The sequence below is a fragment of the Orycteropus afer genome, unplaced genomic scaffold (assembly GCF_000298275.1).
Source record: "Orycteropus afer afer isolate SDZICR_OR568_19922 unplaced genomic scaffold, OryAfe1.0 scaffold00095, whole genome shotgun sequence".
Classification (NCBI taxonomy): domain Eukaryota; kingdom Metazoa; phylum Chordata; class Mammalia; order Tubulidentata; family Orycteropodidae; genus Orycteropus; species Orycteropus afer.
Genome location: NW_006921682.1, coordinates 2,491,034 through 2,504,598, shown reverse-complemented (window position 1 = coordinate 2,504,598; position 13,565 = coordinate 2,491,034). Strand labels below are relative to the sequence as shown.

General features: G+C 38.1%; 1 protein-coding gene across 1 annotated transcript in view; it reads right to left on the bottom strand.

The window, feature by feature from the left end:
* FUT10 (fucosyltransferase 10) overlaps positions 1–13,565 on the bottom strand; it is a 195,420-nt gene that overhangs the window by 163,207 nt on the left and 18,648 nt on the right. Inside the window, exon 2 of the mRNA XM_007942679.1 lies at positions 10,514–10,808. Within this exon, the coding sequence (XP_007940870.1) occupies positions 10,514–10,808 (295 nt within the window). The remainder of the gene's footprint in view (positions 1–10,513; positions 10,809–13,565) is intronic.

Below are 13,565 nucleotides of genomic sequence, written 5' to 3'. Positions count from 1 at the left end.
TCCAGAACACTTCATTGTGCTCAAAAGGAACTTTTATATAGACCAATTGAACAGAAAAAGAAGACATTGGATCTTTTGAAGTCAGGAAAGGTGTGCATCAGGGTTGTATCCTTTCACCATACTTATTCAGTCCATATGCTGAGCAAATAATCTGAGAAACTGGACTATATGAAGAAGAACACAGCACCAGGATTGAAGGAAGACTAACAAACAACCTACGATGTGCAGATGACATAACTTTGCTTGCTGAGAGTGAAGATCACTTGAAGCACTTACTGAAGAAGATCTAAGACTACCACCTTCAGTATGAATTGTTGCTGTCCGGTGCTGTCAAGTCATCTCCAACTTATAGTGACCCTATGTACAACAGAACGAGACACTACCCGGTCCTGTGACATCCTCATGAACCCTGCTGCACCTGAGTCAATCATTGCACTGTTACAATCCATCTCGTTGAGGGTCTTCCCCTTTTTCACTAATCCTCCACTTTAGCAAGCATGATATTCTCCAGAGAATGGTCCCTTCTGACATGAGCAAAGTAGGTGAGACAAAGTCTGGCCATTCTCACTTCCAAGGAGCATTCTGGCTGCACTTCCTCCAGGACAAATTTGCTAGTTCTTTTAGCAGTCTATGGTACTCTCAGTATTCTTCACTAACACTACAACTCAAAAGCATCAACCCTTCTTTGGTCTTTATTCACTGTGCGTCTCTCACATGCACATGAGGCAATTGAAAATACCATGGCTTGGGTTAGGCATATCTTAGTCTTCAAAGAGACATCTTTGCTCTTCATCACTTGAAAGAGGTCTTTTGCAGCAGATTTGCCCAATGTAATACATCATCTGATGTCTTGACTGCTGCTTCCACTGGTGTTGATTGTAGAACCAAATAATATGAAGTCTTTGACAACTTCAACCTTCTCTCCATTTGCTGTGATGCTGTTGTGATTTGTTGTGTGGTCCAGTTGTGAGGATTTTTGTTTTCTTTATACTGAGGTGTAATCCATACTGCAGACTATAGTCTTCAATCTTCATCAGTAAGTGCTTCAAGTCATCCTCACTTTCAGCAAGAAAAGTTGTGTTGTCTGCATATCACAGGTTGTTCATGAGCCTTCCTCCAATCTTAATGCCACATTCTTCTTCATATACTCTAGCTTCTTGGATTATTTGCTCAGCATACAGATTAAATAAGTATGGTGGAAGGATACAACCCTGACTTACTCCCTTCCTGATTTTAAACCATGTAGTATCCCCTTGTTCTGTTCAAATTACAGCTTCCTGGTCTATGTACAGGTTCCTCATGAGTACAATGAAGTGTTTTGGAATTCACATTCTTCTCAATGTTATCCATAATTTGTTATGATCCACATAATTGAATGCTTTGGCATAGTCAATAAAACACAAGTAAACATCTTTCTGGTATTCTTTGCTTTGAGCCAAGATCCATCTGACATCAGCTATGATATCCTTCATTTCACATCCTCTTCTAAATTCAGCTTTCATTTCTGGAAGTTCTCTGTCAATATACTCCTGCGATCATTTTCGAATTTTCTTCAGTAAGATATCACTTGCATGTGCTATTAATGATATTGTTTGATAATTTCCACATTCTGTGGGTCACCTTTCTTTGGAATGGGTACAAATGTGGATCTCTGCCAGGCAGTTGGCCAGGTAGCTGCCAAGTAGATGCCTCCAGCATGGCATCCATTTGTTGAAACATCTCAGTGGGTATTCCTTCAATTCCTGGAGCCTTGTTTTTCACCAACTCCTTCAGTGCACCTTTGACTTCATACCGCCATACCAATATCATTGCTTTTTGATCATATGCCACCTCCTGAAATGGATGGACATTGACCAATTCTTTTTGGTATAGTAACTCTGTGTATTCATTCCTTCTATCTTCTTTTGATGTTTCCTGCATCATTTAATATATTCCCCATAGAATCTTTCAATATTGCAACTCAAGGCTTAAATTTTTTCCTTAATTTTTTCAGTTTGAGAAATGTCAAGCATGTTCTTCCCTTTTGGTTTTCTAAATCCAGGTCTTTGCACATTTCATTATAATAATTGACTCTGTTTTCTCAAGCTGCCCTTTGAAATCTTCTGTTCAGCTCTTTTATCTTGTCATTTCTTCTATTTCCTTCAGCTACTCTCCATTCATGGGCAAGTTTCAGAGTCTTTTCTGACCTCCATTTTGGTCTTTTCTTCCTTTCCTCTCTTTTTAATGACCTCTTGCTTTCTTCATAGATGATGTTCTTGATGTCACCCCACAATTCCTCTGGTTTTCAGTCATTGGTGTTCAATGCATGAAATCTCTTCTTTAGATGATCTCTAAAGGTATGGATTACACCTCAACATAAAGAAAACAAAAATCCTCACAACTGACCAATAAGCAACATCAAGATAAATGTAGAAAAGACTGAAGTTGTCAGGGATTTCATTTTACTTAGATCCACAATCATCTCTCATGAAAGCAGTAGTCAAGATTGCATTGGGCACATCTGCTGTAGAAGACCTCTTTAATGTGTTAAAAAGCAAAGATGTCACTTTGAAGACTGAGATGAGCCTGACCCAAGCCATGATATTTTCAATAGTTTCATATGCATGTGAAAGCTGGACAATGAATAAGGAAGACTGAAGAAAAATTGATGCATTTCAATAGTGGTATTGGCCAAGAACACTGAAAAAACCATGGACTGCCAGAAGAGCAAACAAATCTGTCTTGGAAGAAGTATAGCCAGAGTGTTCCTTAGAAGCAAGTATAGCTAAACTTTGTCTCACCTACTTTGGTCATGTTGTCAGAAGAGACCAATCCCTGGAGAAGGATAGCATGTTTGGTAAAGCAGAGGGTCAGTGAAAAAGGGGAAGACCCACAATGAGATGGATTGAACACAGTGGCTACAATATTGGGCTCAAGTATAGCAAAGATTATGAGGATGGCACCAGACAAGCAGTGTTTCATTCTGTTATAGGGTCCCTGTGGGTCAAAACAAACTCAATAGCATCTGACAACAACAACATATGAGGCTGTTTTAAAAAGGTAATGAATGAAGTGTGTTAAAAACTATGAGAGGGAAAATAAAGATACGGCACCCATGAGGAGAGATACTATGACACCTACCAATCATTCCATATCTAATACCAGAGAGCTAGATTGTAGTTCTCCCTTGAGGTAGACCAACTCTCTATAACATCCAGACTTCTTCAAGGTGTGCTATTATCCATAAGAAAGTGAAATATTTCAGTAGCCTAGTTTTCTCTTTCTTTCATGCTCCTATGCTTAATAAAACATTTATTTACAAATGCACCTAAAACACAAGCAGTCCTTCTCTATCCTCACTCTCAAGGGTATTCAAACCCCTCCTTCACTAGGAGCACTTTTCAAGAAATATTTAAAGACAGAATTATGTTGTGAAATCACTACAGTGACAGTTTCTAAGACTAACTAACCTCAGTAACTATGAAAATGGTTTTAAAGTGGAAAAAAAAAAAGCTAACTTATACACTTGTGATTGCTTAGTTTTTGGTTCAGGGAACTGTTAATGTAGGTAAATCCTTGTATTTCTCATAGTTCAACCCAGACACTATTCATTACGATTTACAATCACTTGGAAAATCTCTATTACCCCCACAAATATGTTTTTATTAAGTAAATGAATCATTTCTAGAAGAAGAAGAAGAAAGTAGGCTACAAAAGTAAAAGACAAATCCAAAAATGTTCTGGTTTACAAAAACTTCAAGGTCACATAATCCCTCAAGCTTGTTTTTCTCTTAATTAGGTCAGCTTTTGATTCCTCAATCATTCTTTCTTCCTTTTCTTTCAATCCTGCTACACCAGAGCCTCATTTGCAGTTTTAAATGACCTACTTAATTAGAATTTGGAACCCTCAGACAGAAAAATACAGGGCTCATTCTATTTTGCTCAAGAGACTTATTAATGAGCTGTTGAAAGCCATACCCCTTAAGCCAATCCAAAAACCAAATGTGGTTGTTGTTAGCTTCCATCCAGTCAGACCCTAACTCATGACATCCCCTTGCACAAGAAATAGGACTATTTTGTTCAATAGGGTTTTCATTGGCTGATTTTTAGGGAATGGATCACCAGGCCTTTCTTCCTAGAGCACCTTAGTCTGGAAGCTCCACTAAAACCTGCACAGCATCATAACTACATACAAGCCTCCAATGACAAACGGTTAGTAGCTGAACATGAGGTTCATTTGCTGGGAATCCAACCCAGGTGTCTCACATGGAAGGCAAGAATTTCGCTATTGTCCTTAAAAACCAAACATCCAGCTTTAATTATACTCATGCATGAACATTCAAATATGGTAGCATCCAAAGAGCACTAGATCAGGTGTCAGGAAATCTTGGTTCTCCTTCCAACTATACTGGTGACCTCTACATAATTATAGTGCATCTCTTAATCTCCCTGAGCCTCAGTCTTCTCAGCATTACAAAGAGGAAGTTAGACTCTCTGGTCTTTTACATTTCTGACTCTCTGTGAATATTTTGAGTCACTACTATGCACAAGGCACTGTGCTCAGTATGGAGGTGAGGAGGGAGAAAGGAGAACGATAAACTGATGTTGCCCTAACATCAAAGAAACTTAGAAGACTTGAAGCACTTCCTGATGAAAGTCAAACACTATAGCCTTTGGTATGGATTACACCTCAGCATAAAGGCCAATAAGCAACATCACAATAAATGGAGAAAAGATCGAAGTTGTCAAGGATTTCATTTTATTCAGATCCACAATCAACGCCCATGAAAGTCTCACAACAACACCCCCATGGAAGCAGTAGTCAAGAAATCAAATGATGCATTGCATTGGAAAAATGTGCTGCAAAAGAACTCTTCAAAGTGTAAGAGACCAAAGATGTCATTTTGAAGACTGAGATGTGCCTGACTCAAGCCATGGTATTTTCAATACCTTCATATGCATGTGAGAGTTAGACAATGAATAAGGAGGATTGCAGAAGAATTGATGCATTTGACTTGTGGTGTTGGCAAAGAATATTGAATGTACCATGGACTGCTAGTAGAATGAACAAATCTATCTCGACAGAAGTATAACCAGAATGTTCCTTAGAAGTGAGAATGGCCAGACTTCTTCTCTCATACTTTGGTCATGTTGTCAGAGGAGCCAGTCCCTGGAGAAAGATATTATGCTTGGTAAAGTAGAGGGTCAACTCAATAGCAACCGGTTATATATGACCTTTAGCCCTATTGGGTAATATTGTAGTCTCAAGATAATACTCTTTAACATCAAAATGTATATTATTCATCCACATTGTCAAAATGGTAATTACTTGTAGATTATTTTCACAGGGCAGATATAAAAAGAACATTCTAAGACACATAAATTGAATGACCAATGGTGCTAAATTAGCAATACTTATGGCTTATGTCTAAAGTGATGACTATTCCAGTTTGACTTATGAACATAGAATTTAGATGGTAGAGTCACAGAGGTTAAGTTTAGAAGTTAAATTGTTGTCAGATCACAGAAAGCCTTGTAATAATGCAGGGTAATAAAAATGGTATACACTCAGTTTTCAATGGGAGTCACTGATGGTTTCAGAAGCCGGAGAGTAAGAAGATCTGAGGTATGGTTTATGAAGTGTACTAACAAAAATAAGTATCTGAACCTGTAGAGCTGTAAATCCTGGAAAATTTACCCAGCGAAATATTCTATAGATTTCCTAGCCATTGGGCAGTTGAGTGACTGTTCCAATAAAAGGAATTAGACCCACACCAAGCCAGTCATTACTAGATTTCCAAAAGAGAAGATTCTTCAAGTTTCCAGACAAAGGAAACAGGGAAGGGGAGAAGCACATTACATACAAAGGATGAGGGATCAGAACAGCTTTGGATTCCTCAGCAACAACACTGGAACTCAGAAGATAGGGGAGGAATGCCTTTGAAAATCTGAAAGAAAGTAATTGTTAATCTACAATTCTAATCTACCAAGCCAAACTGTCAATAAGTTTTATACAAGCAAAGTCTCTAAACACTTACCTCCCATGAATCTTTCTCAGAAAATACCAAAATAAAGGTATAAGAAAAGAGAAAGGAAAACAAGATATAAAAGAAACAGGAAATTTAATGCAAAAGTGAGGCACAGGGAATCTCCTCCCAAGAAGGACAGACATCTCTACTGGAAATATTTTAAGATGAAATGAATACAATATCTGATGCATTAACTGAAAAAACAAAAACAAAACCCACTGCCATCAAGTCGATTCCAACTTATAACAACCTTCATAGGGTTTCCAAGGCTCTAAATCTTTAGGGAGCAGATTCCTTATCTTTCTTCAGTGGAGTAGCTGGTGGGTTCAAACCACCAACCTTTTGGTTAGTAGCCAAATGGCTTACCACAGCACCACCAGAACGCCTCTGATGCATTAGCTACTCCAATAAAAATAGCAAGCTGTGCTGGAGAAGAAAAGAAATCTTAGTACATGGAATGGCTCATGTGAATAGAATGTACATAGTCATCATAATAGAAAAAAAAGAGCCCTGGTGGCACAGTGATTAAGCACTCAGCTGCTAAGCAAAAGGTGAGTGGTTAGAACCTACCAGCGGGGCAGTCAGCTTTTGTAAAGGGTTGTTGTTGTTGTTGTTGTTATACGCCGTCGAGTCAATACAGCCTTGGAAACCCTATGGGACAGTTCTATTCTGGTCGATAGGGTCACTATGAGTTGGAATCAACTGGATGGCAATAGATATTGAGCATGAGGAGAGAGCTGGAGTGAAAAAGTGAGTTAATATGCATCTCCATAGCATCTTCAATAATAATGCCTAAACTGAAAAATTCAAGTAACATTACACACTACTTAGAGATATAAAAGATGCATGTGTATATATAACATTAAAATTTTTTAAATGCTTCAAAGACAGTGAGTATAATACAACCACTTTAGATATTGGTTGGCAATAGCTAGTAAAATTGAATTTATATCCAGTAAGGTGCCTTGGAAGACAAGCATTAAGAAAGGTCATCGCCTTGATAAAAACCAGTTTCCATCAAGTTGACCCAAATCTACGGTGATCCTATGTGTATCAGAGTAGAAATGTGCTCCATAGGGCTTTCAGTGGTTGATTTTTGGGGAAGTAGATCACCCAAGCCTTTCTTCTGAGGCACCTCTGTTGTTGATGTTATGTGCCGTCGAGTCGGCCCCGACTCATAGCGACCCCTCCTTGGGTTTCCGAGGCAGTATCACTACGGAAGTAGGATTGCCCAATCTTCCTTCCAAGGAGTGGCTGGTGGGTTTGAACCACCAGCCTTCTGGTTAGCAGTCAAGGGCTTTTAGCCACTATGCTACCAGAGGCACCTCTAGGCAGACTCAAACTGCCAAAACTAATTGCTTATGTTAACCCAGGGACTCTACATGATGAATACTTAAGTCACATTATATCTAGATATTTTTGTGTATAAATGAAATATTTCTAGGAGTTTCTGCAAAAGTTCGGGATTTGAAACTCATACATTTACTTTCATTACCTCTCAAAACACCACTAGTGGACTACTATCTCTTATCGAAAACCCTCAGAGCTAGATAGATAAATTTCAGAATTGAAAATTTTTTGGATTTTGGAAAGGCATCATGATACATGCAATGTCATATATTATATTCTATCTTTAATAGTATTCAAAATTAAATGATATTCACAATAAGTACTTTGCACTATTCAGGCTGTTCTCCTCTCCAGACAAATGATCTTCCTGCCTGGCCCTGTATAAACAGCCTCCACTTCTCAAAGCTATGTGGATTCATTTCCAAGGACACAGATTACAGGCAAATCCATGAGGACATCAGCGGCCCTGGGAGGCAATTCACACAGGGTCTGCACTCCATTATGTCCATTATGGATTTATAGGTACCTGGTATATCTCTGGTGCCTTACCTCTACCAAGGCACTAGTGCTCACTGTTCTGTAGCCCAGACCATTGAGTGAGGCACATTTTGCATCTCATTCTTTTTTTTTTTTTGTTAGGATTTGGGTGATTTCTTATTGGACCCATTTTCTGTTTTATTCCACTTATTAGGTAGAATACGGAGAAGGACTCAGCTCTATATCCCAGTTTTCACTCTGCCTCTCTAAAGCCATCATGAGACAGACAGACAGATACACACACATATGCGTGCACACATGTGTGTTTGTGTATATACATATATAAAGGAACCTTGATTGTGCAGTGTTTAAAGCATTCAGCTGCTAACCAGAAGTTTATTGATTCAAATCTACCAGCTGATCCTCCAGAAAATCTGCTTCCATATAGATTACAGCCTTGGAAACCCTATGGGCAGTTCCACTCTGTAGTTCTACTCTAAAGTTCTAGCCTTTAGGGTTTCTATGCTTCAGAATCAACTCAATGGCAATGAGTTTCGGGTTTTTTTTTTTTCTTTTTTAATACATATATACAGGAGTTCCTGACTTATGATGAAGTTCTGTTCTCATGACTCATCCATCATAAGTCAGTTCTGATCTAAGTTGAATATTTATTTTTTTTCAGTTTTCATTATTAGTCCATTATTATCACTATCTTTATAAATCATAACATTGAACATCTGTCAGTGAATATTTGAGAATGATAACATGAACAAACTACGCACTGCAACATTGTATGTAGTGCATATTACTAATGGTAAGATGAATTAAAAAAAGACAATCATAAGTGTGGTAAATTGGGGACTACCTATACATGTACATATATGGATATATGCATGTATATATATACATGTTGATCTTAGGTGCCACTGACTAAATTTCAACTCATAGCAACCCTATGCAACATAACAGAACTGCCTATTAGGATTCTCCAGGCTGTAATCTATTTTTTTTCTTTTTGCTGTAATCTTTACATGAACAAATTCCCAGGTCTTTCTTCCATAGGGCCACTGTGCTGGGTGGGTTTAAATTGCCAACCTTTCAGTTAGCAATTAAGCAGTTAACTTTTATACCACCAAGACTCCTTGATAAATATATATATTTCAAAAAACTCACTGTCATCAAGTCGAATCGACTCACAGTGACCCCTCCTTCGGTTTCCGAGGCAGTATCTCTATGGAGGTAGATTGCTCAACCTTCCTTCCGAGGAGTGGCTGGTGGGTTTGAACCGCCAGCCTTCTGGTTAGCAGTCAAATGCCTTAGGTACTACACCACCATAGCTCCCATATAAACATATATAGATATACTTTCATCTTAGATTTCCTTGCATTGATTTCCTAATGTAACTAATTAACCTTAATTTGGACTCATTTGCTAATATGTATTTCTCCTCATTCCCACCACTCATAACCCAGGAGACCCTTATTTCTAACTTTGCTGCTGACATCTTGCTAACTCCACCTACCCTTGGGTAAGGTTGCCCTTCAATCCCAGCATAATATATAATCATCCTTCAGAAGTGACAAATACCTATTTATTCCTAAAAGCTGAACAATCTTTTTATTTTTATTTCTGATTAATCTGACATTAATGAAATAAAGAACATTGTGCTTGACTTTTGTCCAAATAAACATCTGTTGTGGGAATCCATATCTCCTGGCTATTATCACAGGTAACATTCTGAATTGATGTTCAGCAGTAAAAATCAATACTCAAGTCATCAACTATCAAATTCAGTGAGCACAGCACATAACTGTGAAAAGGGGAGAAAAAATATCTCTTTCCTCCATAAATACAAAGAGGCCCAGCCAACTACCTCTATGTTGGTCAGGCTCCTTTATTTAATGTACTTACCAAAGTAAGTAGTTACTTGTAGTAGTAGTTACTTGTTGTAACTACAAGTAGTTACAACAAGTAGTAACTTTGTAGTAACTTTGTAGTACAAAATAAGTAGTACAAGTAGTAACTTTGTAGTACAAAGTTAGTTACTTGTAGTAGTAGTTACTTGATTTACAAGTAAGTGGTTACCTGTAGTAGTAGTTACTTGAGGAAATCAAGCCTGGCAAAGCATTCTCCAGGGGAATGCCACCAACTCTTCCTTGGTAGGTATTAAGGGTTGATTTGTGTCCTCCAAAAATATATGTTTAAGCCATAACCTCTAGTACCTGTGAATGTGACCTTATTTGAAAATAGCATATCTGCAGATTTAATTAGCTAACATAAAGTCATACTGGATGAAGCAAGGTGGCCCTTAGTCCAATATGACTGGTGTCCTTATAAAACAAGGAAAAGAGACACAGAGACAGACACAGAAGAAAGAAAGCCACATGAAGACAGAGGTAGATATTGGAGTGATACATCTACAAGCCTGGGCACACCTGGAGCTACCAGTAACTGAAAGAGACAAGGAAGGATCTTCTCCAGAGCCTTCAGAGAGAACACATCCCTGCTGATACCCTGAATTTTGACTGTAAGAGAATAAATTTCTGTTGTGTTAAACCACCCAGCTAGTGGTACTTTGTTACAGCAGCCATAAGAAACTAATACACGAGGAAAGCAATAACCCAGCTTTGGAGTAAGATGATAGCAAATAAAGGGAGAAAGCCAAAATCCCTACTTACCATAGAAGAGGAATGCTTTGGTCATGTGGTGGTGCAAGTACGTCCGGTTAATGGTGAAGAAACAAGTATCTGCCCCACATTGGCCTAGCCTTCCAGTTTCCCCCGTCAGCGGGGACCACCACAGCATAATAGGGTAACTGTCAGTTTCAGATGATTTTTTCCCATTTGGAGTCAATGTGTCTTTCTTAAGGAATGAATAGAGATATTTAGGCTCTTTCTCCAAACTTTTATGTCCATTTTGCAAACTGGAATTTTCAAACTTCCTCCTTTCAAATTTTCCCAACTCAACAACTACCTAAAAAAGAAAACAAATATTACCAGAGGAAGAATATTTCATTCCTTCGCTTTCCCATTCAGCTGGATGATTTACCATTTGTATTAGTTACCTGTTGCTTCTTTTACAAGTTACCAGACATTTAATGGCTTAAAACAAGACAAATTTACTACCTTACAGTTTTGTAACATAGAAGTGCATGTTTCACTGAGATAAAAACCAAAGGGTCAGCAGGGTTACATTTCTTTCTTAGGACTCTAGGGGAGATTTCAGACCCCTGCCTTTTCCGGTTTCTAGAGGTCACCTGCATTCCTTGGTCCTTAACCTCCTTCTTCAAAAACAAAAATTTCATCTCTCTCTGACTTTTCTCTATCATCAGATCCTTCTGAACACTGCTGCAAAAGATTTCCTGATTTTAAGGATTCATATGATTCAGGTAAGCCCACCTGGATAATGTAGGATACTCTCTTCATCACAAGATCTATAACTTTAGAAGGTTCTCCTAAGATGGCAGAATAGGGAGACAAACCACACAGACCCTCTTCAACAAAGAAAAAGGGAACTAATTAATACAGATACAGAAGATAATCCTGGAGCTCTAAACTTTTAAAGGAAGGATACAGAAGTGGACTAAACTCCAACTAGTAGAAGAACCCACATGAAAACACCAAAAAAGGAGACATACGGAGCTACAGTCCGCCAGCAATCCTGACAGCATGGACAGCTTGGATATATATTGTCAAATGGTGTAAGGACCTAAGAATTAACCTGAAAATAGGCCCTCCTAGCCAGGGGCTACACAGAGGACTGCACTGGTGGCTGGTGAATAAAAGGGGAAGTAGCAAAGAAGGAGATGGGCTGAGCTGTGGACTTTTGCTTGTCCAGACGGAGCAGCCATTTTGAATGTTTACAACTGGTTCAACCATTTTAGATATTTAACGCTACAGTGTTCTCTAAGATTCCAGAAACCTAAGAATAGGCTCCACTTCTCAGGAACCACAAGGACATTCCAGATGCAAACAACTAGAAAGGTGTGATATTCTCCTTGTTATTCTTATACCCACACCCTCTTGGTGAAGGGAAGTGTGGCCATCCCTCACTCCCACCCACCTTCTGGGCCAGCAGGAATTCCATCACAGTCTGTGTGTTCGGACAGAGCCTCGGTGCCCTACCCCTCCCTGCTCATATTTTTTTTGTCCTTTTCTTTTTTTAAAGTTTGTTTTTGTCTGTTTGTAAATTATTACTATTATTATTTTTTTTCTTTTGTCCTTTTTATTATTATTGTTTATTCTTCTCTTCCCAGGATCTAGTTTTCAGCTTTTTCTCTCTGCCCTGTTCCTAATTCCCATTTATTTTCTTTCTCATGGTTAACCCCATTCTTTGTTTTACTTTTTGCATTTTTCCTATTTTTTTTCTTCATGATTCTCCTACTCTACCTTTTTTCTCTTATTGCCCCCTCCCCAGATTGTGCAGGCTTGTTACTCTTTTCTTTCTTTCTTTTCTTTTTCCTTTTTTTGGTGATTGTTCCAGTACATTTATGTGGTGTGTTTGTTATCTACTTCCTTTTACTTTTTTAATGGTTTTTTGATCCTTATTTTGGTCTTAGTGAGAGAGAGCAACCATGCTCATATGACACAACCACAATCACACCTCCTGCAGCTCCACTTACTGAGTGAGAGCCACCACTTCCTTGTTCACCAACTGGCCAACGATAAATGACCACCAAGAAGAGCCTGACTCACCCTTAACTGCTGTTCACAAACAGTTAACAGAGATCTAATTACAACAGTGTCACAAAGTCTCAGAGACAACAGACCATCACAGTTCACACAAAAAAGCAAGATAAAGTGATAGAAATAAGGGAGCAGGATACAGACACAGAACACATTACTGAGGAAGAAGCAGCACTGGAACTCCCTGATAAGGAATTCAAAAGAATTATACTTACGTACCTTCAAAGGATTGAGTGAAAGATTAAGAAAAACACTGAAAAAATTAAGAAAAAATATAGATAAAATCCAAGAACAATTTTGAAAGAAAATACAAAAACAAAATGACAGAATAAATGAAAAACTAGAAATTATACAAAATCTACAGATAGAAATACAAAAGATTAATAGTAAATGTTCAGAAATAAATAAACATTGAAAGGGCAAATGAGTATTATCAAAACAATGAAAGACAGAATTGAGATGGAAGAGAAATATCTGAGTACTTCTTTGGAAAGGAATCAGTCAGAAACAAGATCAAAACAAAATGAAGAAAGCCTAAGGTTCATGTGGAATACCATCACAAGGAATAACCTATGAGTAATTGGAATTTCAGGAGGAGAAAAAGAAAACCACTGAGAAAATTGTCAAAGATTTGTTAGAAGAGAATTTCCCTGATATGATGAAAGATGAGAACATATCCATTCAGGAAGTCCAACGAATGCCAAACAGGACAGACCTCAAAAGAAAATCACCAAGACATATCATCACCAAACTCAACAACACCAAAGACAAACAAAAAATCCTGAAAGCAGGACAGGAAAAACAAAAAGTTACATACAAAGAACAACCAATAAGAATAAACTCTGATTTCTCAGCAGAAAACAGGCAAGCAAGAAAGAAATGGGATGGTATAAATAAAACCCTGAAAGAGAAAAATTTCCAACCAAGAATTGTATACCTGGCATAATTGTCTCTCAAATGTTGTTGTTGTTGTTAAGTGCCGTCGAGTCGTTTCCGACTCATAGCGACCCCATGCACAGCAGAACGAAACACTGCCTGATCCTGC